This window comes from Dromiciops gliroides, chromosome 2, assembly GCF_019393635.1.
Source record: "Dromiciops gliroides isolate mDroGli1 chromosome 2, mDroGli1.pri, whole genome shotgun sequence".
NCBI classification, from domain to species: Eukaryota; Metazoa; Chordata; class Mammalia; order Microbiotheria; family Microbiotheriidae; genus Dromiciops; species Dromiciops gliroides.
Genome location: NC_057862.1, coordinates 519,003,539 through 519,027,467, shown reverse-complemented (window position 1 = coordinate 519,027,467; position 23,929 = coordinate 519,003,539). Strand labels below are relative to the sequence as shown.

At 34.7% G+C, this 23,929-nt stretch overlaps 1 protein-coding gene across 5 annotated transcripts in view; it reads left to right on the top strand.

Annotated features, from left to right (window-relative positions):
* The window catches only part of ROCK2 (Rho associated coiled-coil containing protein kinase 2), a 168,189-nt gene that overhangs the window by 114,751 nt on the left and 29,509 nt on the right, over positions 1-23,929 (top strand). For all 5 annotated transcript variants that reach the window (XM_043989249.1, XM_043989246.1, XM_043989248.1 and 2 more), the window contains exons 6-17: positions 3,892-4,036; positions 8,899-9,037; positions 11,748-11,839; positions 12,783-12,942; positions 15,674-15,737; positions 19,024-19,115; positions 19,243-19,291; positions 19,798-19,933; positions 20,063-20,154; positions 20,946-21,192; positions 21,901-22,007; positions 23,191-23,350. In XM_043989249.1, the coding sequence (XP_043845184.1) occupies positions 3,892-4,036; positions 8,899-9,037; positions 11,748-11,839; positions 12,783-12,942; positions 15,674-15,737; positions 19,024-19,115; positions 19,243-19,291; positions 19,798-19,933; positions 20,063-20,154; positions 20,946-21,192; positions 21,901-22,007; positions 23,191-23,350 (1,483 nt within the window). The remainder of the gene's footprint in view (positions 1-3,891; positions 4,037-8,898; positions 9,038-11,747; positions 11,840-12,782; positions 12,943-15,673; positions 15,738-19,023; positions 19,116-19,242; positions 19,292-19,797; positions 19,934-20,062; positions 20,155-20,945; positions 21,193-21,900; positions 22,008-23,190; positions 23,351-23,929) is intronic.

The window sequence follows — 23,929 nt, the reverse complement described above, 5'->3', positions numbered from 1 at the left end:
AGTGCCCAAAACTGGTGCTATAGTCTCTAATTTCTAAGTAACAATATATTAGAAACCCCAGCTAAGTTTCCCTAAAGCCTAGAACAGGGACAGGTACAACCATAAAATTTCAAACAACACAGAGTAGAAGAATGTTTCACTCTGACCTTTGTTGGCTCTGCCACTCCAGAATTCAATTTGAGACATTATTTTAAAGTTGTTTGGAGAGGAATGTTGGGAGAGCTCAGCTCAGTGTTTTCTCTATTCTGCCATCTTGGCTTTGCCTCTTAGAGCTTTAAACTAGGAAAGGCCAATCTTGGATTAGGAGAACTGATGATGAAATGTTTCCTTCCTCTTAGTAGAGAGGTGAAAACTATGGATATGGAATGTTGCATATTTTGTTAGTTTTCTTGATTAATTGATTCTGTGTAACTGTTGTTCTTTGTTATAAGAGATTGATTGTTCACTTGGAAGAAGGGTGGCATAGCAGTAAGTGACAATGATGAAAAACCAAAAGGCCTTCAAATATTTAGAAAATAAAAGCCAAGCAGGATAAAATTTTCTTTTGCTGTTCTTCCTTAATTCTAGTTTTGAAAGTACTTGGCAGACAGTTTTTAGCATAGGCTCTGCTAATTGATTTTATGAAAACAAAATTTGTTATTACAATTAAAATTAATATGATCCATACCTGACTATGAAGTGATTTATATGACATCATATGCAGATTTTCTCATCTTTAATTTGAGCTAGTTAGAATGAACCTTAGAGTACTGGAATTAGTTGTATATTTTACAGTGTATATTGGATATATTGTCATTGACCAAAAGAAATTGAATATAAGAGGAAAGTCCATTATTTCTAATGGAGTATAGTTAGTATTAAGAATAGAGTTTTGTTTTGTTTTTTAAAACTAGGGTCAGCAACTTAATTATCATCTGAAAGATCCCTGAAAATACACTGAAGTGAATTGTATAGCATGAAAAGGTATGGAAAGGTGGGCAGCTATGTGGTGCAGTGGATAAAAGCACCAGCCCTGGATTCAGGAGTATCTGAGTTCAAATCAAGCCTCAGACACTTGACACTTACTAGCTGTGTGACCCTGGGCAAGTCACTCAATCCTCATTGGCCTGCAAAAAAAGAAAAGAAAAGGTGTGGAAAGGTTTAAAACTAAACTGATAGAGAAACTATGCATGTTAATTAAATATTTTATTTATTAATATGAAAATTTATCAGTTTCCTCAAGAAATAAGAGTTTTGAGATTGCTTTAAAACTGGGTTTTTATCCCAAATTCTCCTGCCAGGCATGGTCACACTTCCTACACATTTCCTTATAATCATAGAGTTAGAAGTTTAAGAAAAATATGAAGAAATTTGTTATTCTAAGTTGTAAAAAAAATTCCATGTTTTATGTTTGTATCATGAATTTCTTTTTACCACTATTATATAAATCAGATGGGGGGGGCAATGAGGGTTCAGTGACTTGCCCAGGGTCACACAGCTAGTAAGTGTTAGGTGTTTGAGGACAGATTTTGAACTCAGGTCCTCCTGAATCCCCGCCCAGTGCTTTATCCACTGTGCCACCTAGCTGCCCCATAAATCAGATGTTCTTAACCTGAGATCTGTGAATTTGTTTTCATAAATACTTTGGTAATTAATTCAACATAATTGGTTTCCTTTGTAATCCTAAATGTTTTTATGCATTCGTGAATAGAGCTGTATTTAGGCTTTATCAGACTGCCCCAAAAGAGGCATATAATACCAAAATAAATAAATAAATAAGCCCAAGAACCCCTTATCTACATCTTTTTTTGAAAACCTTTTTAAGTCTTTATTAACAAAGGCTTGTTAATTTGAATGCATATAAGCTAAGCATTATGACTTAGAGGTGGTGCTCACCATTGGTAAATCACTTTCATCAATTTGAAGAGTGTTATGAAAGCCATCATGAATTTACCTATAATCTTTTGTCACATGCACACTAAAATAGAGGAGAAATCACAGACTCATATCTGATTGTTTTCTGAACTTAAAAAACTTAACCAAAGATTTGAAGAAAAGAAAATTTTATGTGAACTGCATTTTAGAATTACTTAATAGGCATTATGATAATACTTTTAAGGAAGCGGTAGGTAACAATTCTCACTGAGTCCAACCATACCTCCTCCATTATAATGTTTCACATTATTCAAATGTATCTTTGTCTTATCCTGTTCTTTTTTTCCCCCCTGTGCCAACCTCCTTGAAGACAGGGGCTATACTTAATAAGCTTTCCAACACTTAAGAGAGTAGGGCATTCCCCAGGTTGGACTATATGGTCCATATAGTTGCTGAAATTTTTCCTCTTTAGAACTAGACTGTGATTAATTGAAAGTGCTTCTTTTCCCTTATCTGGCTATGCAGGGTCTGATTTTCGTTTGTTGGAGACACACAAAATGTACTACTCTTTGTTGATGCAATACTCCCTTACAATAACTAGTCATTTTAAGCCATTCTGTATTCCCTAAATATTCCTCTATGCTCTAAGGAATCTAGTTAAGATTAAAAAGTCATGAATTGGGGCAGCTAGGTGGCACAGTAGATAGAACATCGGCCCTGGAGTCAGGAGGACCTGAGTTCAAGTCCGGCCTCAGACACTTAACACTTACTAGCTGTGTGACCCTAGGCAAGTCACTTGGCCCCAACTGCCTCACTAAAAAACAAACAAACAAACAAAAAGAATTTCAGTGGGGGCTTATGGCAATCATTATTTAATTCATGACTTTTTTTTTTTAAGTGAGGCATTTGGGGCCAAGTGACTTGCCTAGGGTCACACAGCTAGTAAGTGTAAAGTGTCTGAGGTCGGATTCGAACTTAGGTCCTCCTGAATCCAGGGTTGGTGCTCCATCCACTGTGCCACCTAGCTGCCTGGTTCTTCTCCTCTCCCCCCCCCCCCCCCGAAATTCTCAACATTTAGGCAAAGGTTAGGCTCTCTGCCTAAAGTTACATTGATATATATTATCTCTCTAAGTTAACCATTTCCCCTTTTGTGGTGAAGCAAAATTTGGTTACTAAAAATGTTTGACTAATAAAACAGCAGATTATATAGGCATCAAAAGGGAAAATAAGATAATAAAAAGTTCTTGGAACTTTAGTATGTAGGTTAACTGGTGGTGTCACTCCTAATCTTCTGCTCTAAGATGTCTGTAAGAGCCAATGACTCTCCTTGATAGATCTCTTATCTGCCATAGGGAGCGGAAGGAAAAGATAATAAAAATTAGGTGCCAGGCACTGTGCTTAGCACTTCTTATAAATATTGTCTCATTTTGATCATAACTCAGTCCTATCTTTTCTTTCTCCTTTGGCTGCTTGCCCCAGGGCTATTAGTTCTTGGCTCCACTCTGTATTACCCTGCTTCCTCCTTTCTACTTCCAGACCCTTGGAATCTCTATCTGATCTTGAGATAGTTCTTTCCTTTGATACAAATTTCTTAGGACAGCACTAGTTCTCTCACACAATGGCTTTTGATTGATTCTGTGAGGTGTATGGGCCTTGTTCACACTGTGTTCTGATTGCTTTAGTCAAGAAATATTCTAACTCTAGGATAATCAGTAGAGCAATAGCATCACCCTTACACTAATAGCATAAATGCCTGAATTTTTACCTAGCACAGAAGGCATTTGGTATAGTACCTGTCATATAGAAAGCACTTAATAAATGGTTTTTTTTATTTGTGGACTGTTATGAACTTAGAAGTTTGTTCTCTTTTAAAATGCCAGTTCTTAAAGGGTATGTATGACCCCATGACAGTTTAATTTCTTCTCTTGTAAATGTGAAGCACTGTATCAGTAGAAATTAGATCATTAAAGGGGCACTATTCTAAGCTGAATTTAACTTTTCTTTGACCCATATTAGTTACTTGTTCTATTTATCCAGACAGGCATGGTGCGTTGTGATACAGCAGTTGGAACACCTGATTACATATCACCTGAAGTTCTGAAGTCACAGGGTGGTGATGGCTACTATGGGCGAGAGTGTGATTGGTGGTCTGTAGGTGTTTTCCTTTTTGAGATGCTGGTTGGTAAGTAAACACTATCTCCTAATCTTCTGCCCTTCTCTCTTCCTCCAAGCCCACACCTTTTTACTTTGAAAGCTTGAGTAGACAAAATTATGTGTGCAAGTCAAGTCAGCGATCATTTATTAAGTGCCAGGCACTATGCTAAGTTCTTGGGATGAAAAGAAACGCAAAAACCAGTCCTTCTCAAGGAGGTCACAGACTACTATAGGAGACAACATGGAAAGAAGTTTGTGCAAACAAGCTCTATGTAGGATAAATTGGAGATGACCCCAAGAGGAAAGCACTAGCATTAAGGGAGATCAGGAAAGGCTTCATGCAGAAGGTGAGTAGAACTAGGACTGAAGGGAAGCCAGGAAGCAGAGATGAGGAGGGAAAGAATTATGAGTGTGTGGGATAGCCAGGGAAATAAATGTGTGAAATTAGGTAATGGAATTATCTTATTCGAGGAATAGCAAAATTGGTGTCACTGAATTATAGACTATATTAGGGGGCAGAATGGAGGGACTAAGGTATAAGAAGACTAAAAAATCAGGAAGGGTCGGGCTTTGAAGGGCTTTAAAAGCCAAACATAAGAGTTTATATTTGGTCCTGGAGCCAATATGGAGTCACTAGAATTTATTGACTATGGAATGACTTGGTCAGATCTGCACTTTAGGAAGATCAATTTGACATCTGACTGGAGGATAGACTGGAGTAGGAAAAGACTGGAGGCAGTGTGACCAGCTAGGTTTTTGAGAGATGTTACAAAGAAGGTAGAATTAAAAGGCATATGGGGAGGAGAGAGAAGATTGGAGGATGATATCTATGTTTTGTACCTGGATAGCTGGGAGGATGATGTTGCCCTTGACAATAATAGGGAAGTTTGAAAGAAGGGTGGGTTTGGAGGGAAAGATAATGAGTTCAGTTTTGGACATGTTGAGTTTGAGATGTTTGTGGGACATTCATTTCAAGGTGTCTAATAGGTCATCAGAGATGCAAGAATACAAGTTTCAGAAGAGAGGTTAGGGATAGATAAATTTGGGAGTCATCTGAATAGAGATGATAATTAAATTCATGGGAGATGATGAGATCACCAAGAGAGATAGAATAGAGGAAGAAGTTAAGAGGTCCCAGGACATAGCCCTGGGGGGCACTCAGTACACAAGCTGGACAGAGATCCATAAAAGGAGACTTAAGAAGGAGTGATCAGGGAAGGAGGAGAAACTAGGACAGAAAAATGTCATGAAAATTTAGAGAAGAGAGATTATCAAGGAGAAGAGGGTGATTAACAGTGTCAAAGGTTGCAGAATAGTCAACACAGCTGATGATTGCAAAAAGGCAATTAAGAGGTTGTTGGTAACTGCAGAGTTCTTTCAGTTTCATGAGATTGGAAGACAGAAGGCAAGAGAATTAAGAATGAGAGAAGGGAAGTGGAGCTACTGATCGTTGGTGCTTGCCTGTGATGACCTCATGGAAGTTGTATTTTTAAGTGAGGTGGGGGATAGAAAGACTCTGGTACAGTCCCTGTAATTAGGAAATATGGGGCAGCTAGGTGGCACAGTGGATAGAACACCAGCCTTGGAGTCAGGAGTACCTGAGTTCAAATCCAGCCTCAGACACTTAACACTTACTAGCTGTGTGACACTGGGCAAGTCACTTAACCCCAATTGCCTCACTTTAAAAAAAAAAAAAAGGAAAATAAAGCTGAATTTTAGGAGAATTTGAATAAGTTGTAGTTTGAATGTATCCTGTCTTGTTAGCACAGTGGGAAACTATCTCGGGATTTATTGATTTGATTTGAGTAGATGGAGTATGGAAAGAAGATTCTTAATTTTCTCATAAAAGCCTTTTATGCTAAGGATAGACTATCCAGAGGAATATAACTATAACTAAAGTAGTTTTGATTCTAGTATTTCATAGATCAAGGATGTTGGTTGAAAACATTTTATTCAAATATACACATTTTAAAGATGAAGAAATGGAGACCCAGCAAGTTTGATATGCCCAAAATGACAGAGGCAGTGCTAGCACTAGAGCTTCAGTCTCTTGATTCTCACTTCATAGTTGTTTCACTGTACCATGAGACACTTGTTTTAGGTAGTCAGAACACTTAAAAGATGACATTTGACTAAAAGTGGTTTCAAACTGATTGTTGAGTGCTTTTTTAGGCAACCAAGTATAGTCCTATTCAGGGCCTGGGGCACATATTTTATAATTTTACATAGCTAAAGTTATATGACACATTATTATAATAAGCATTTATACTTTAGTTTTCTAAAGTTACTGGACACCAAATGTCATTAATATCTCCTCATATGGAGCTGACTGCATCTAAATGTTCCTCATTTCACCTAGATTATTTGTGTAATGCATTTTTTTTAGCTAAAATAAAGCAGACTTTATTAGAAAAGTGAATCTTTTTGGTATTAAAGAAATTCAGTCTTTATCAGGTGGGTTTTTATGGTTAAATTTTAATAAGAGAAAATTGAGTTGCATCCATTAATATTTCTCTTCTCATTTTGACCAAATCAAGATTTGAACAACCCTTAAGGATATTTCTTTTTCTTTCTCTGTCTCAGTATCTCTTTATTTTTCCCTGTTTATATCTTTTCTTCCTTTTCTCTTTCTTCCTTCTTCCTTCATTTCTCCTTCTCATAGTCTCACCCCCTACCCCATCCCCACACACAGATATACACAACACACTTTCCATGCACAGAGTAGGCAACAAGGCACCTTAAGGGAGAGACAGGAGCCAAGTCAAACCTGTACCACACCTTGATCATCATCTCTCAGACACTGATAAAGACAACTTTGGACCCTGAATCCAAGAGCAGTGGGAATAACCGTGCTTCCAACCCAGTGCCCTCAACCATTATCCTGGGAAGCAACCCCTGTTGACATATAGCCTGTCAACTTCAGCACATGCTATAGTCACAGCTAATGAAAACCCCCAAAAGAAAGTTCTTGCCACCAAAATCCTTGGCACTGTTAAGTGATTCAGTATCAGAAACTGATAAGATTTTTTTATCAGTGCAAATGACATTAATGTCATTTGAGGAAGCATTACTATTTGCTTTGGTACTGTACCCTAAGTAGCACAGGACCCTTCATATTAATTGCAGCCAAAATTCTCCATGTCTGTTTTCTCCCCCATGTGTTTTAAGAGGTCTGTCTTTGCTTGGGTTCATACATTTTTTTAAAAAATTCATTTCATTTCATTTTTTGCGGAGCAGTGAGGGTTAAGTGACTTGCCCAGAATCACACAGCTAGTAAGTGTCAAGTGTCTGAGGCTGGATTTGAACTCAGGTTCTCCGGAATCCAGGACTAGTGCTTTATCTAGCTGTCCCTGGAATGTTTGTTTCTTTAGTGCTTATCACAGTGCTTCTTATAAAGTAAAAATATAATAAATGCTTTATTCATTAATTTCCTTTTCTTAAATACATTGGTTCCAGAAAATCTAGCTGTGGTTGTCAGAGATTAAATTAGATGACTTCATTGAGATTTCATTTTTCATAATGAAAATGTTAAAATTAATACTTGTATAATACTTGAAACTTATGAGGGAAGTGCTCTGTTTTATTGGATAAGATGGTTTCTAGAGAAGATGAGCTTGAAGGATTTGTAATGAAATGAATAGTTAATAGGAGTAGTAGGGCTTTGTTCTTATTGTTTGAAGTGCCTTCCTCAGGTACAGGTTATTTTCTTTAATCTCTTAGACCACTGTTATAGGTATGCAGGATAAGGTCATTTTACCTTTCTTCTCAAAACGTCAGAGTGTGACCCAGTCAGAGAATGGCCTACTTCATTTGAGGACTTTGTTTTATACCCTTTGTTACTTGTTCTCTTTGTTAATACCCTTTTTTCCCAGCTAACTAGTTTTCTCTCCTCCCTCTTCAATCTGATGATGCATTAAGAGTGAATCTAATAGCTTTTTGGAGTGCATCACCATACTCATATTCTGTTTCCAGAAATTAAAAAGTATTTCTTGAAAGTGGTAATTTGACTTATTTGGAGAAGTCAGCCATCTTTCTTTTACATTTTGTTTAAGACACAACATACCCTATTTCATAACTTCCCTATAACCCCACTTAGAACTGTCTCGACATTTCACTGAACCAGTTGAATTTAGTGACACTGATTTGCTGTATTTCTGAAATTGGGCTGTTTCTCACTCAGTTTCTTAGATTTAAGTTCCTACTTTGGACTCTCTATAAAGAGGATCCACAATAGATTATATTTATATTTTATGATTATGTATTATATTTCTGGACCTAATCTAAGAATGATTTTCTCTGGTCTCTAAAAAATTACCTATATCCTTTCTGGGGTTTTGCAGGGTGGGTAGGATGGTGGAGGAGGATGGGAGCTGTTGTTTGGCTGAACTGAGGATTTAGTGTAATTCAGAACTAACAGAATTACTCCCAAGAACATTCATGGAACAAGACACTCACTCATTCTTAAGTAGTAAAAGGGCTATTAGCCCTAGTAGTTTAAAGGTGGATCTTTTAGAAAGTAGCCCTAATATCATATCCTTAAAATTCAGGGAAGGAAAGTTAGGATGCAGTAGGACACAGAAGTTTAAGAAAAGAGGAACCAATTCTTTTCATGAGCTCAGAATTTTTTTTTTTTGCCTCTATTAAAATTCTTCACATTTTTTTAAAACTGAAGACTTAGAATTGAACAGGATTTAATTTGATTTGATCCAATAATGTTCATCTAATTGAGATTTTTTTTCTGATTCAGCAGACACTGTATCTTTTGAATTATCATTATGATTAACATCCATATGAGAAATAAATGAATTTGAATTTAGCATTTAACATTTGTTTGTTTAAGTATATTTCTAATCAATTTACTTTTCACTGTTTTCTTACTTTGAATTTTAGGGGACACTCCATTTTATGCAGATTCACTTGTAGGAACATATAGTAAAATTATGGATCATAAAAATTCACTAAATTTCCCAGAAGATGCAGAAATATCTAAGCATGCAAAGAATCTCATATGTGCTTTCTTGACTGACAGGTAGGTGTACATTTAAATTTCTTAGCAAATAAATTCTTTGAAACTGGTTATAAATGGATATATACTCAATTACCAATAATTAGCATGTACAATAATCTAGAATACCTAATCACAATATATTAGAGCTGGGAGAGACTTTAGAGGTCATCCAGTACAAGTCCCTCATTTTATAAAAAAGAAACAGACCCAAGATCACATAGTGGCAGTGCTCTGAAGACCATGATTGAGCCAAAATGCTGTCTTCTCAATTTTCTCCCAGTCCTCATCCTTTATTAATAAATACATAGCATATCCTTTACCTTAAACCAGGAGTACTAATATGCCAATTTTTGCACTATGACCTTCAGCAAATCAGCTACTCTCTCAGGCTTCAGTCTTTTCCTCTGTAAATCAAAAAGCTTAGATTCATCTTTCCTATCTGTAAAATTCTGTGATTTTGTGATTCTTTACTCCATGCCCTCATTGTCGTCTGCCTGATGTATCTCCTCTATGAATGGGTGAATTATTTAGATTATATAAGTAGCTGAGTTTTAGATTTAGCCCAAATCATAAATACCTTGAAGGTAAATTATAATAGAGCTAAAAGGGGGGGGTAAATTATTAATTGTTGCTACTTATTTAACAATTCTAGTGAAAGTTTTGTGAGAAACTAAGTGTAATGTAGAGGAATAAGCACTGCAGGACCTTGTATCTTGGTCAAATTATTTAAACCCTTGTGTCTGAGCAATTCATCACTCTGGGCCCGAATTTTCTCATTTGTAAAATGAAATCATTGGTTTAAATTACTTCTAAGGTAGCTTCCAGCTTGATATGTTCTTTATAGTCTCATTCTGCTCTGAAGTCCTTTGAGATTCTTAGATAAAATAAACTTAAAGATAATCTTTAGGTGCCATTTTTTCTACTAGATAGCAAAGAAATGACCTAATAGTTATTTGGATAATTTTAACTTTTGTTCCTTATATTATTGAAAACACCAGCATTTAATATATACAATCACGTATATGAAATATAAGTGTTTTATCAATGCTTTTCATAACATCGCTGCTACTTTCCCGTGTTCCCTCCCTTTAACAGAATAAAATGACACAATGATCTGATGACTCATGTTTCATTTAGCACCTATAACCTATCACTTTTTCTTTTTTCTTTCTTTTTGACAAGAAGAGGAAGGCATAATTTGCTACCAGTCTTTTGGAGGGAAAAAAATAGGAATTTTGACATTTAAACTATTTATATATTATATTTTTGAGTCTCACCTTATTCAACTCTAGCCGCCTTTTCTCCTATAATTTTATTAAATTTAAATTGGTAACAATTGTTCTAAATTGTAGAAGTCTAAAGAATGTTAGTAGCATGTTGGGCAGAAACCCATTAAATTTCTAGGATTTTTTTTTTTTTTTGGTGAGGCAATTGGGTGACTTGCCCAGGGTCACACAGCTAGTAAGTGTTAAGTGTCTGAGGCCAGATTTGAACTCAGGTACTCCTGACTCCAGGGCCGGTGCTCTATCCACTGTGCCACCTAGCTGCCCCAAATTTCTAACTACTGATAAGCAAGCTTACCTGTTACTTCCTATAGAATGCTATCTCTTTTTTGGGAAAGAACCTTCGTTTTTATTGATACCTTTTGCTCTTAAACCATATTCATTTCTGAATTTACCCTCACTCACTTTCCCAATGAGCTCTCCCTTGTAACAGAAAAATAGTTAAGTAAAAACAACTGATAGTGCCTGTGGCTGTATGCAATATGTTGTACCTCTAATCGTCTACCTCAACATTTAATGAATTTTTAAAAAAAATCTGGTGAAGTGTGTGATCTGTTGCAAAAAAATAAAATAAAAAATTTAAGATTGTATAAGCATATTGAATGAAGCTTCTGTCAAGGAAAGGAATTCATTCATGAAAGGGCTGCTTTAATAGCATTCCCCCTACTTCTGTAGTTGAAGGAATGATTAGCGGGTAGAGAAGAGATACTTAAGTAGAGTTCAGTGCTATAAATATGGCCAGGAGTACTTCCCCGAAAATGTGTGCAGGTTTTCCTGTTTATGTTAAACATAACTCTGGGAATTTATTAAAAACAGGCACACTTATAGCTACGTGATTATAATGGAGGTACTTAAAATAATGAGGAAGAATGAAATTATTTGCACAATTTATCATACTTTTTTTTTAGCCATAGCTTTTACATGAAAATAGAAGATATGTAGAGTTTTCCATTTTTTTTATTACTTCAAATATTTTGACAAAAATACTTTTTTTTCCCCTTAAAGCAGAAGGATTGGTGGAGTTTTAAGAAATATAAATATCAGAAAAAATTTGAATAACTCTTCTGTGTCCTAAGCCAGACCTTCCTTCATGTACCTCTTACAGTTTGTCATGTGGTTTGGCAGCCTCCAAATATATGTTGTTTTTTGTTTTTTTTTTTAATTTAAAAGCCCTGTACTATGTGTGCTCTCTTTCTACACCAAATTGAGATGGAAAAAATGTTTCCCTCATGTGGCACGTTTACCCTTACAGCCATTTTGGTGCATTTTTTGAATTCTGATAAAGTAACTTATAAAATTTCTTCCTAGCTCTTTTCTAATTCTTTTGGATTTAATAAGTAAAGAGATATCAGATTATTGCAGAAAGGAGTCTATTTTTATTTGAACACTTCCAGAGACTTTTTTTTCTCCTTTTCATAATGTAACTTTGAATCAATTGGTATGTTTAGGGAGGTGCGACTTGGGAGAAATGGGGTAGAAGAAATCAAACAGCATTCTTTCTTTAAAAGTGATCAGTGGAATTGGGATAACATAAGAGAAAGTAAGTATTTCAGTTAAAATATATGTTATGCCATCATCTTAAAATTCATAAGTTGACATTTTGGATTAATAATAGTATTCATTTCTAAATTAAGATTTCTGTATATACTTTTTCTGCACAGCATTTTTCATAATACAGTTAATTAAATATAGTACTTTCAGTTGTTTATTAAAACTATTGTTATTATAATTATACTTCTACAACATCAAAAGAAGCCTTTAGAATTTGTCTAGTTAAGGATTCATGAGAATTTTATTATGGACTAGGAAAAATAGTCTCTTAATTAGAATGTAATTAAATTAAATGTAATTAAATCAACTATTTATTGAAAGAATCGCCTGTGTGACCACACTTGCTAGACACAATGAATTTATTTTAACTTAATTTTCTATGAATTATTTTTACAGATAGAAAATTATAATGTAGAAATGGAAAGATTTTATTTTTCTACTTTAGACTGCTTTTAAAAAGCCTGGAAGTTGAAAAAAATATTCTGTGTTAGCTATTTGCTTCAGAAAAGGGTGGTTTTTATGTGATAACAAATCTTTCTTGAAGTTTGTGCAAAATTAATATATTTCTTTGGCATTAGATTTTTATCCTAAAATGCTTTCTTAATGTTGTTATACTGAAATGACAAACACATGATAAAGAAAATGTTTAGCAGTTTACGGTTACAATTGGAGTATTTATTAAAGTTAGATTATTCCCTTTTTTTAGTCTCAGGTAAAAATCAGTTTGCTTCCTGGTGTCTCTTTCGGTTCTTTCTTTTTTAAAGCAGATCTAATGTGTCAAACCTTTAATTTTTCTTTTAAATGTAATTTTATATCACAATAAAAATACACACTTAAAAACATCTGTTATGTAGTATTGCCCGATTTATCAAAAATGCTTCCTTTTACGTTTTGAGAAGTAGTAAAATCAGTATTTTGTTTTTTCCTTATAGCTGCAGCTCCAGTAGTACCTGAACTCAGCAGTGACATAGATAGCAGCAATTTTGATGACATTGAAGATGATAAAGGAGATGTGGAAACCTTTCCAATTCCTAAAGCCTTTGTGGGAAATCAACTGCCTTTTATAGGTTTTACCTACTATAGCGAAAATTTGTATGTGATTCACTGAAAATAGTGGTTTCCTTAACTTAGTAAAATTTTGATATTTTTTAAATGTGTAACAGATTGATTTTAGTTTTTATTGTTTGGATTTAGAATGTGAAATAATTATTTTATAATATTGAACTGTGTTTTGTTAATATTTTTAGGCCTAGAAACACCTAACATAAAGAGGTCTTATGTACTTATTCTGCACAACTTACACAAAATAGTCTTGTTTGATTGTTCTTATTTGCTTTATGAGATATATTAAGTGCAAGGACTCTAGTAGGTGTTCTGGAGAATACAAAGGCAAATGATAGGCTCTGGTCTCAGGGAACTTCAAATTGAGTAGGTGAAATAAGACAAGTGTACAAGTAACCATAAGAAAATGTTCTTAGTGCAATGCAGTTTAGAGTAGATCTGGCCTAGTCGCAGAGCAGGGAGGTCTTCATGGAGAAGGGGGCATTTGAACTAGACCTGGAAAGATGAATAGGATTTAGGGGAAGTGTCATTCTAGGTCAAAAGAACGGTGTGAACAGAAATGCAAAGGTAGGACATTTGCAGAAAATCAGGTAGACTGCAGAGTGTGGAAAGGGGAAGTTTTGGAGAGATAAGGTTGAAAACGTTTGTTGATACTATCTCATGAAGGACTTTGAATATCAAAGTAGGGTGGTTGAGCTGTAATTTTGTAATTTAATAGTGAGGGAAGTCCCTGACATTTTTACTTTCTTTCTTTTTTTTAAAAAATTAATAAAGTATTTTATTATTTTTCCTGTTACATGTAAAGATAGTTCTCAACTTTTGTTTATACAAGCTTTCCAATTTCAGATTTTTCTCCTTCCCTCCCCTCCCTCCCTCCTCCCCTAGACAGCAGGTAATCCGATAGAGGTGTTTTATATATATATATATACACACACACACATAATAACATTAAACATATTTCTGCATTAGTCATGTTATAAGAGAAAAATCAGAGCAATGACGAAAAACCTCAAAATAGAAAAACATGAGTACCAAAAACAAAAGAAATTGTATGGTTCATTCAGCATCTATACTCCACAGTTCTTTTTTTTTTTTTTCCTGGATTTGGAGATCCTCTTCTATCATGAGTTCCCTGGAACTCTTCTGTACCATTGCATTGGTGAGAAGAATATAGTCCATCACAGTAAGTCAACACTCAATGTTGATGATACTGTGTACAATGTTCTTCTGGTTCTGCTCAAGTCCCTGACATTTTATAAATAAAGAAGTAGTATGTTCTTTAGGAAAATTATTCTGGCAATGATGTGTAGGATAAATTAGGCAAGGGATATTCTGTTCCTTTATTATGTGAAATGATTGAAACTAGATCATTCCAGAGGTCAGTAAGCATTTATTAAGTGCCTACTAATGTGCTGAGCATTGGCCATAAAGATTTCATTCCTGCTTAATGACTGAAAAAAGGATTGTTGAATTTTTTCTAATAGAAGACCAATGGTAATCTTGTAAAGAACAGATTTGGTGAAATAATTAAATATGGGAATCCAGATTATAGAGAATTAAGTGGGCAATAAAGAAATAGATAACATTAGTATAGACCATATTCCATTGAGTTTGGCACTAAAGAAATTTTAAAAAGATAATTTTGGGGGATAGTCAATCAATAAACCTTTTTTAAGTACCTTCTATATGCCAGGCACTGGCTAAGTGTTGGGGATAATATAAAGAGGCAAAAGAGAGTTCCTGCCCTCAAGGAACAAGCATTCTAATAGGTGAGAGAACATGCAAACAAATGTGTACAAACAAGGTATATACAGGATAATTCGGAAATAATTGAGAGAGAGGCACTAGAATTAAAATGGCTTAGGAAGGATTTCTGTAGAAGATGGATCCTTGTAGAAGAAGGCTTTCCATAGAAGATTTTTGTTTCATCTTTAAGTTGGGACTTAAAGGAAGCCAGTAGGCAGAGATGAAGAGGGAGAACATTCCATTCCTGAGAGACAATCAGAGAAGGTACCTAGAACTGAGAGGTGGAGGGTCTTGTTTGTGAAACAGCAAAGGGGGCAATATAATTGGATCATAAAGTGTGCTACAGATATTAATGTTCGAGAGCTATAGAGATATTATAGAGATAGAAATTACCAAGATTTGGCAATTCATTGTATATGTGGAGTGAGCATCAGTGACAAGTTGAGGATGACAAGATTGTGATTCTGGGTGACTAGAAGGAAAGTTGTACCTTTGAAAGTAATAAGGAAATTTAGAAGAACAGTGGGCATTAGGTGGAAGGTATAAAAGAGTTTTGTTTTGGACCTGTTGAATTTTAAATACCTCTGGGACATCTAGTTTGAAATGTCTAGTAGGCAGTTGGTAAATATCAGAAAGGAAAACTAGGACTGAAAATATAGATATGGGAGTTATCATAGAGATGACAATTGAACCTGTGAGAGGTGATGAGATCATCAAGTGAGAGAGTATAAAGAGAAAAAGGGCCCAGGACATTCATAGTTAGTGGGTGTAATATGGATGGTAACAAAAAGAAACTGAGTAGGAGAAGGCCCAGGAATGAGCATTGTCCCAAAAACCCAGAGAAGAGAGTATGTGAGAGGAAAGAAAGGTAATCAACATTATTAAATGTAGTAGAGAGATCAAGGAGGATAAAGATTGATAAAATGTTATTAAGTGTGGTAATTAGGAGATTGGCAACATCTTGGTAGTATTTAAAGTATAAGGAATGTAACTTGCCTTTTTAAAAAATTTTCAGGTTGTTAGGTAACTCTCCTTCATCCTGTACAGAAAATGATTCAGTACAATCAAGGAAAAATGAGGTCAGTATATTTTTAAGTGTTAGTTTATATATTTAAGTATTTTACTAGTATTTGCATGAAAAGATACTCCCCTATAACTGCCTTTAATATTTGCTTCTGAACTGCTGAATAGCTCTATGCAACTATCATCATGTGCCTTCGCCCTCCCCTGCCACCCAAAATCATTGAGATAATTTTTTATTGAGCTATCCAAATGCTAAATTTAGCACCTCAAAATAAATCTATATGATAGTTACTTTTGAGAAAACAATTCATTTATAGTTTATAAATAATTTGTTTATAAGTTATGAATTCATGGAAAGTTGTATTATGTGTAATAATAATAGCGTTATCTAATGCCTTTAAGATTTGAAGATGCTTTACGTGTGTTATGTCATTTCACCCTCACAACAATCCTGTGAGGTCAGTGCTATTATTACCTTACCCCTTTTATAGATGAGGAAATGGAGGCTGAGAGAAGTTAAATGACTTATTCAGTATCACATAATTAATATGTACCTGAGTCAAGATTCAAAGTCACGTCTTCCTGACTCCCAAATTTGTCAGTCTACCCCCACACCACCAAGCTGTCTGATAAATAAGAATAAGTATACAATAAAATAAGATTAAGTAAGTAATATTAAAATAATTTTATTTTTATTTTTACTCTTTAGTCATTAGAAATTTATAATTCCTTTCTCCCTTTCCTCAAACCCAATCCCCTCAACTATCCCTTATTTCCATCCCCCCTTCTCCCCTAATTTTCTAGTACATCATTTTTGATCTCTTCATGATGAACCTGAGTTCCCAAAGGCTCAGTAAGCTTAAGTTCTAACATGTTCCAACAAATTAAAAAATTAAAATAAGGGGCCTGATAATAGACTTTAGGTTTGTTTTTCAAGAAGATGTCTAGCTAACTTTGGAAAGGCTTCTCATTAGGTTGACTCTGAAAGAACTCTGTAGAAGGATTTGCCATGTGAGTTAGTAGAGGGAATGAAATTACAGATCCCTGAAGTTTGGAAGTAATTTTAAAATACATAAGAACTTCAGATAACTTGTAAAGAAATGTAAGAAATATCTGGTAGGAATTTTGTGAGTGTATAGACCAGTTCAATAAAGTTGTTCAACAATAATAATAATGGGGCAGCTAGGTGGCTCAGTGGATAAAGCACTGGCCCTGGATTCAGGAGTACCTGAGTTCAAATCCATCCTCAAACACTTGACACTTACTAGCTGTGTGACTCTGGGCAAGTCACTTAACCCCCATTGCCCCGCAAAACAACAACAACAAACCACGTTATTAATAATAATAATCAGATAGAGCACCGGTCCTGTAGTCAGGAGTACCTGAGTTCAAATCCAGCCTCAGACACTTAACACTTACTAGCTGTGTGACCCTGGGCAAGTCACTTAACCCCTATTGCCTCACTTAAAAAAAATAATAATAATCGTTAGCATTTACTTAGTGCTTACTACATCTTGGGCTCTATGCTAAATATTTTAATTCTCTCAACAACCCTGGGAGGTTGGTGCTGTTATTTACAGTTGAAGAAACTGAAGTAAATAGGCCGAGTGACTTGCTCAAGGTCATATAACTAGTGTATATCTGAGGCTGAATTTAAACTCAAGTCTTCCTGACTCCAGACCCAGCACTCTATATCCTCTGGGGCACCTAGCTACCAATAAACATGAACATGGGGGAGTGATGTATCATTTTGCATCTGTGTGTTATTTATGGAAAAATCAGGGGATAAGTTTGCATTTTTTTTTTTTTAGTGAGGCAATTGGGGTTAAGTGACTTGCCCAGGGTCACACAGCTAGTAAGTGTTAAGTGTCTGAGGCTGGATTTGAACTCAGGTACTCCTGACTCCAGGCCCGGTGCTTTGTTCACTGCGCTACCTAGCTGCCCCCATAAGTTTGCATTTTAACATCTAGTCTATTTAATGACCACTTAGAGCTCTAGGCCTGGAGTCAGAAAGACTTCTTTCTGAGTTCAAACCCAGCCTCAGATACTTACTGGCTGTGTGACAAAAGGCAAGTTACTTAACCCTGTTGCTGGAGAAGGAAGTGCCAAACCACTCCACTATCTTTGCCAGGAAGACTCCAAAATGAATTAGAGGTTTGGATAAAGATTTGGACACAGCTGAAAAATGACTAAACAACAACAAGACAACAAAATCTCTTTGAGCTAAATACTAAGAGTATGCTGAACATTTTTGTAACTTTTATTTGTGTGAAGACTATAATAGCAGGGGCAGCTAGGTGGTACAGTGGATAAAGCACTGGCCCTGGATTCAGGAGGACCTGATTCAAATCTAGCCTCAGACACTTGACATTTACTAGCTGTATGACCCTGGGCAAGTCACTTAACCCTCATTGTGGGCCCCCCCCCCCAAGACTATAATAGCTATGTATTCAGTATTCAGCAAACACTTATTAAGTGCATACTTTGTGCCAGGCACTATGCTTAAGCACTGGTGAATATAAATAATAAAAAGAAAGACAGTTCTTGCTCTCAAGGAGTTGCAGTCTAATGGGGGGAAGCAAGAATACAGTAAGGAAGCTGAAGGAGTGAGTGTGGGACATGATGCTCATGGAGTGAAACCCTATAGGAGCAGCTATTGGAAAATGAATTGACTGGAAATTCTAAGCCTTTTATTATAAAGAGAAGCCTTGGGAGGAGTTTTTTGCTTACCCTTCAACCCTCCAATTAGAGGAAAAAGCAATTGAAGTACTGAGGATGTGTTCAGAAAGCGAAAGCATTCTTCATAAAGAGATTTCTGGTAATGAATTTATCCTAGGGGAGTCATGATGTTACTGGTGTCCAAGCAGAGCAGCTGATGAGAGATGGAATATATAGCATATGACTTACAGTTATTCAGATAAAATGCTAACCCTTTCTTTAAAAATAAAATATTCTTTTAAAAAAATTTACGTTTCATTTATTTGCACGCATTTATTGTTCTTCCTCCCACTCTCTTCCCACTGAGCTGTAACATTATGTTTTGTTTTACTGCCATTTTCCTACCACTACAAAGGATGTAGCTCAGCTTTTAACAGTTCAGATTTTTTAAAAAATGTGGCCTGTATTAGAACTAACACAATATATGATATAATTTTGATAAGTGTCATTAAGAAGAATCTTTAGGAAATGTTTTATTTTAAAGGTAGTTTATTAGTGAATTTTAGTATAAATGATACTGTCTTGCCTTTGACCTTAAAGATTAATAATTTTTTGAGTTTATTACATGACTTTTATCTTTCTATATGGCTAGGAATTATACCTGTTCTTTGTTTTGTTTCCTAGCAATCTATACAGATTCAAAAAAAACTATACTTATTAGAAGAACACCTCAAAAATGAGATACAAGCCAAAGAGGACCTGGACCAGAAGTGCAAGTATGTTTTTTAAATAACTAAACTTTGAATTTTTGTGAGCAAAAGAGGTTTTTAAAAAATAATAATATAAACATAAGAAATATTCAGTTTTTATTGTTTTATTCCTGTTTCTTTTGAAATTCTTTAGATTGGTTAGCAATCGACTAGAGAAGATAACAAAAGAACTAGAAGAAGAGGTAAATCTTTATCAAATTGACTTTTAAAATGTTTTCCTTTGAAATATTTTCCCCTTATTTGTCTGTAATAAAAGTATATTAGTAGAATTGCATCATATATGATGGGATATAGTGATTAATGTCTTGGTAGCACTTATTTGTGAGACAGGACCAATTCACATTATAGTATATCTGTTATATTAGGCTTTCATTGACTAATTTACTAATTACTAGAATTTGTTACTTATGTGAAATGTAGTTAACAGTTATTATAATGGTATTCTGTTGGAAAAACAGTATATTAAACTATGGTCTCAAAGCAGTCTCTTCTTAATTTCATCATGTTATGTGAGCTCATTAGTCAAATATTAATAGCTTAATGGCAAAGTAGGTTATAATAAAAATGCCTTTTGTAGTAAATAAAATGTTACTGCCTTTGTCATTTAGTTATATCTGTAACTATTAATAAATGCATTAAAGTTTTTATAGCGTTAGTTTCTCTGACCAAAATTTTATCATAATTTTAGGTTACCTCAAGAAAGAATGTAGAATCTACATTAAGACAGTTAGAAAGAGAGAAGGCTCTTCTTCAACACAAAAACACAGAGTACCAGCGTAAAGCTGAACATGAAGCAGACAAAAAACGGAATCTGGAAAATGATGGTTTGTGATATAGCCTATTAAATGTGGAATAATTTTTTAAAATTAAGTTAATTTTAATATTCCTCTACCATCAGTAAAAATTTAGAGTGGCATGTTAGACTTTCCCACTGAAACACCTTTTTATTTCAGTTAATAGCTTGAAAGATCAGCTTGAAGATTTGAAAAAAAGAAATCAAAACTCTCAAATATCTAATGAAAAAGTCAATCAGCTCCAGAGACAAGTAAGCTATCATGAATTCATGTAATAATATTGAATTGGAATGTATTGATTTAACAAGTACTTATAGCATACTTATGTAAGGTATTGTCCTGTGCCCTGGAAGATACAAAGATGAGTAACATTATCCTTGTCTTCAAGGATGTTAAAATCTACTAGAGGAGATGAACCATGTATAAAAATAACTATTTTACAACATAATAAATTCGAGATATATTTTGGGAACGGATAATAAGTCTAGTCTTATCATAGCAGAGACCTTGTAAAGGGAAGAAACAGAACATGTGGCTGGAAAGTTAGACTGTTACCAGATTTTTTATAAGTAGCTTTAACCAGTAGGCTAAAGAGTGTGTCATTTGTCTTATAGGAAATGGAAGTTTGTGTTCAGTAAAGTGATATGACCAAGATAAGATTACTTCAGCAGTGATTTATGTGATGGATTGAAGTAGAAAGCGATTGAGGGTAAAGAACTTAGACTGTTTTGATAAGTATGGGCCCAATGTCGGATAATATATGTCTGTTGTTCAGAAATATTTATCACAAGATTGATTTCAAGATGCCAGCTTGATAAGTTTTTCAGCTATAGAAACTCACAAAGATTGTCTACCAAGCTGTGGTGGAATTTTTGTCTTCCTTGATAAAATGACAGGGTCTTGATATAACCTTAGTTATTTATTTTACATGCCTTTTAGAAATTTCTAGCAAAAGTTTTTCCATTTAAAAAAAAATTTAAATCCACATGTTAATTTTTTGCAATGGAAATGATGTCTTTGTTTTTGTTTTATGAATCAATAGTTGGATGAAGCCAATGCTTTGCTGCGAACCGAGTCTGATACTGCGGCCAGGTTACGGAAAAACCAGACAGAAAGTTCAAAACAAATTCAGCAGCTGGAATCTAATAATAGGGAGCTACAAGACAAAAATTGCATGCTAGAGAATGCTAAACTGAAACTTGAAAAGGACTTCATCAATCTTCAGTCAGCTCTAGAATCTGAAAGGAGAGATAGAACCCATGGATCTGAGATGATAAATGATTTACAAGGTATTATGGGGTAGAGATGTATTGATTTAAGTGTAGTGATTCAACTTTTATTGATAGTTTTTGGTTTTTGGTTTTTTTGGGCAGGCAATGGGGGTTAAGTGACTTGCCCAGGGTCACACAGTTAGTAAGTGTCAAGTGTTTGAGGCCGGATTTGAACTTAGGTACTCCTGAATCCAGGGCCGGTGCTTATTGATAGTTTTAAACAATCTTTTGGACCAGTTTTTAAAGTCATTTTTTTTCTTAAATAGCTGTTGCCTCAAATTTAAAATTTAGAAAGTGTGCCTTATTCAAGATACTCCAGGAAGAAAATATAATTCTTCAATAAATTGAAGTATTTTTAATAGGTTATGGGGCCTACCTAATTCAATCAAGAGCTCTGTTCATAAAATTTCAGAATTCACATTCTGTAAGTGCATATAAACACATAAGGTTTTTTGTGTGCTTTTTGGGGGGGGGTGAGGCAATTGGGGTTAAGTGACTTGCCCAGGGTCACATAGCTAGTAAGTGTCAAGTGTCTGAGGCCAGATTTGAACTCAGGTCCTCTTAAATCCAGGGCCGGTGCTCTATCCACTGCACCACCTAGATGCCCCACACATAAGTTTTTAAAATAATAAATTACAAATATAATATATTTTATATTCTCAAACTTGCTACCTGGATGAATGTTACTTCGTGGAATCATTTATGTAAGTAATTTTTCCTTTTTAGGTAGAATATCTAGTTTGGAAGAAGATATTAAAAATGGTAAAATTTCACTAGCAAAAATGGAGTTAGAGAAGAGACAACTACAGGAGAGATTTACAGATTTAGAAAAGGTAAATGTGTGTTAACATCAAACAAATTTTATATTTCATGGAATCTTCTACAGTTTGAGATAGACGCGATTTTGAAATATTTTTTAATAAGAATGTAGTGAAGATGAAAGAGAAGGGTATTTGCTCAAAGTACAGGGAAACAAGTGGCTGATTATGTTACAAATGGGTGGCTGAGGTGTCGTGTTTAATAATCATATTGTTCAGGTAGCCTCTAAAGTTATTAGAATTCCCACCCCACCTCCCTACCCCCCAAAGAGAGAATTTTACAGGTATTTTAAGGGATAATCCTAATTTGATGAGAGGACCCTATGCAAAATTTTAAACATTTGTCACGTTAAGATCATAGGGTTTAAAGCTAGAAGGGACTTTAGCAGCGAAATTCCTTCATTTTATACAGGTGAAAATTGAGATTTAGTTTAAATAACTTATGCACAGTCACACAATTTAAGTACCAGAACGAGCATTTGTAACTAGATTCTATGAATCATATATAGAACTTCTTGTACACACAAGTAAGTGAAAGTAGACCTCTTTGGGAGGAAGGGGATATTTTTGTCGGTTAAAGGAAATATAACATCTAGATTTATAACTTTTCTCATTTACAAATTGCCCTTTAAAGTGACATTCTGATTCAGTGAAAGGAGCACTTGCTTAGGAGTCAAGAGACATCCTAATTTTTCTCACTATGCCACTGCTTTGTTTGGATAATTCACTTAACCTCTCTGGGCCTTCATTTTATCATTTGTAACATGAGTATCATGAGACTTATCCTTCCTACTTCACAATGTTGTTGGGAGATCGGATAAAATAATTTTTATGGAAAGACTTTGAAAACTGTTTACCATGTAAGGTATTATTGGTCTGGGATTATTATTCATTGTTTATAAAGTGATGAAATATGACAAAGCAATAAATCATACCCATGATATATGGAATTGGATAGTTAAACTTGTATTCTACATTAAATCCAGCTCACTTTTACCTTATTTTAAAAAAAAATACCCTGCTTCAGAAAGGCTGTTTGTAAATTGTAGGTCCATTAATTATTTCAAGTGAGATATTTGTAAAGTACTTCATACTGTGCCTGGCACATAGTAGACACTTAATAAATCTTTATTCTTTTCCCTTCCCTCTTTCCACTAATTTTTCATTTAGAATGTTCATTTGAAATGTTCTTTAATAGGAAAAAAGTAACATGGAAATAGACATGACATACAAACTGAAAGTTATACAGCAGAGTTTGGAACAGGAAGAAGCAGAACATAAAGCTACAAAAGCACGGTTAGCAGATAAGAATAAGATATATGAATCTATTGAGGAGGCCAAGTCTGAAGCAATGAAAGGTATGTATTTTATTCCAGAATGCCTTCCAAATTTGCAACCCCCCCCCTCAAGTTTCACAATCTGAAGATGTTTCTGTATTTTATAACAATATACTAGAAATTTATATGCTAAAAAAATCTATTTGCAATAGCTTTTTTTCTTTTTAAAATGTGTATCAATAACTTTAAAAAAAACATCTAGTTCTTTAGTTTCTAAAGAGAGTTTAAGTTATAATGATTTCTTGGGATTCATCTGTCCACCACAAAGATGGATTTATAGAATGTGAATTGCTAGATCATAGACCAATACTTTACTTTCCTTGATAATTCTCTTGGCAGAATGAAGGCATTATATTATTTATTGCTTACTTATTTTACTTACTTATTATGAGCCATACTGGTTTTTTTGTTGTTGTTGTTTTGGTTCGGTTTTTGGTTTTTGGTTTTTTTGGCCAGGCAATGAGGGTTAAGTGACTTGCCCAGGGTCACACAGCTAGTAAGTGTCAAGTGTCTGAGGCTGGCTTTGAACTCAGGTACTCCTGAATCCAGGGCCAGTGCTTTATCCACTGTGCCACCTAGCTGCCCCTGAGCCATACTGTT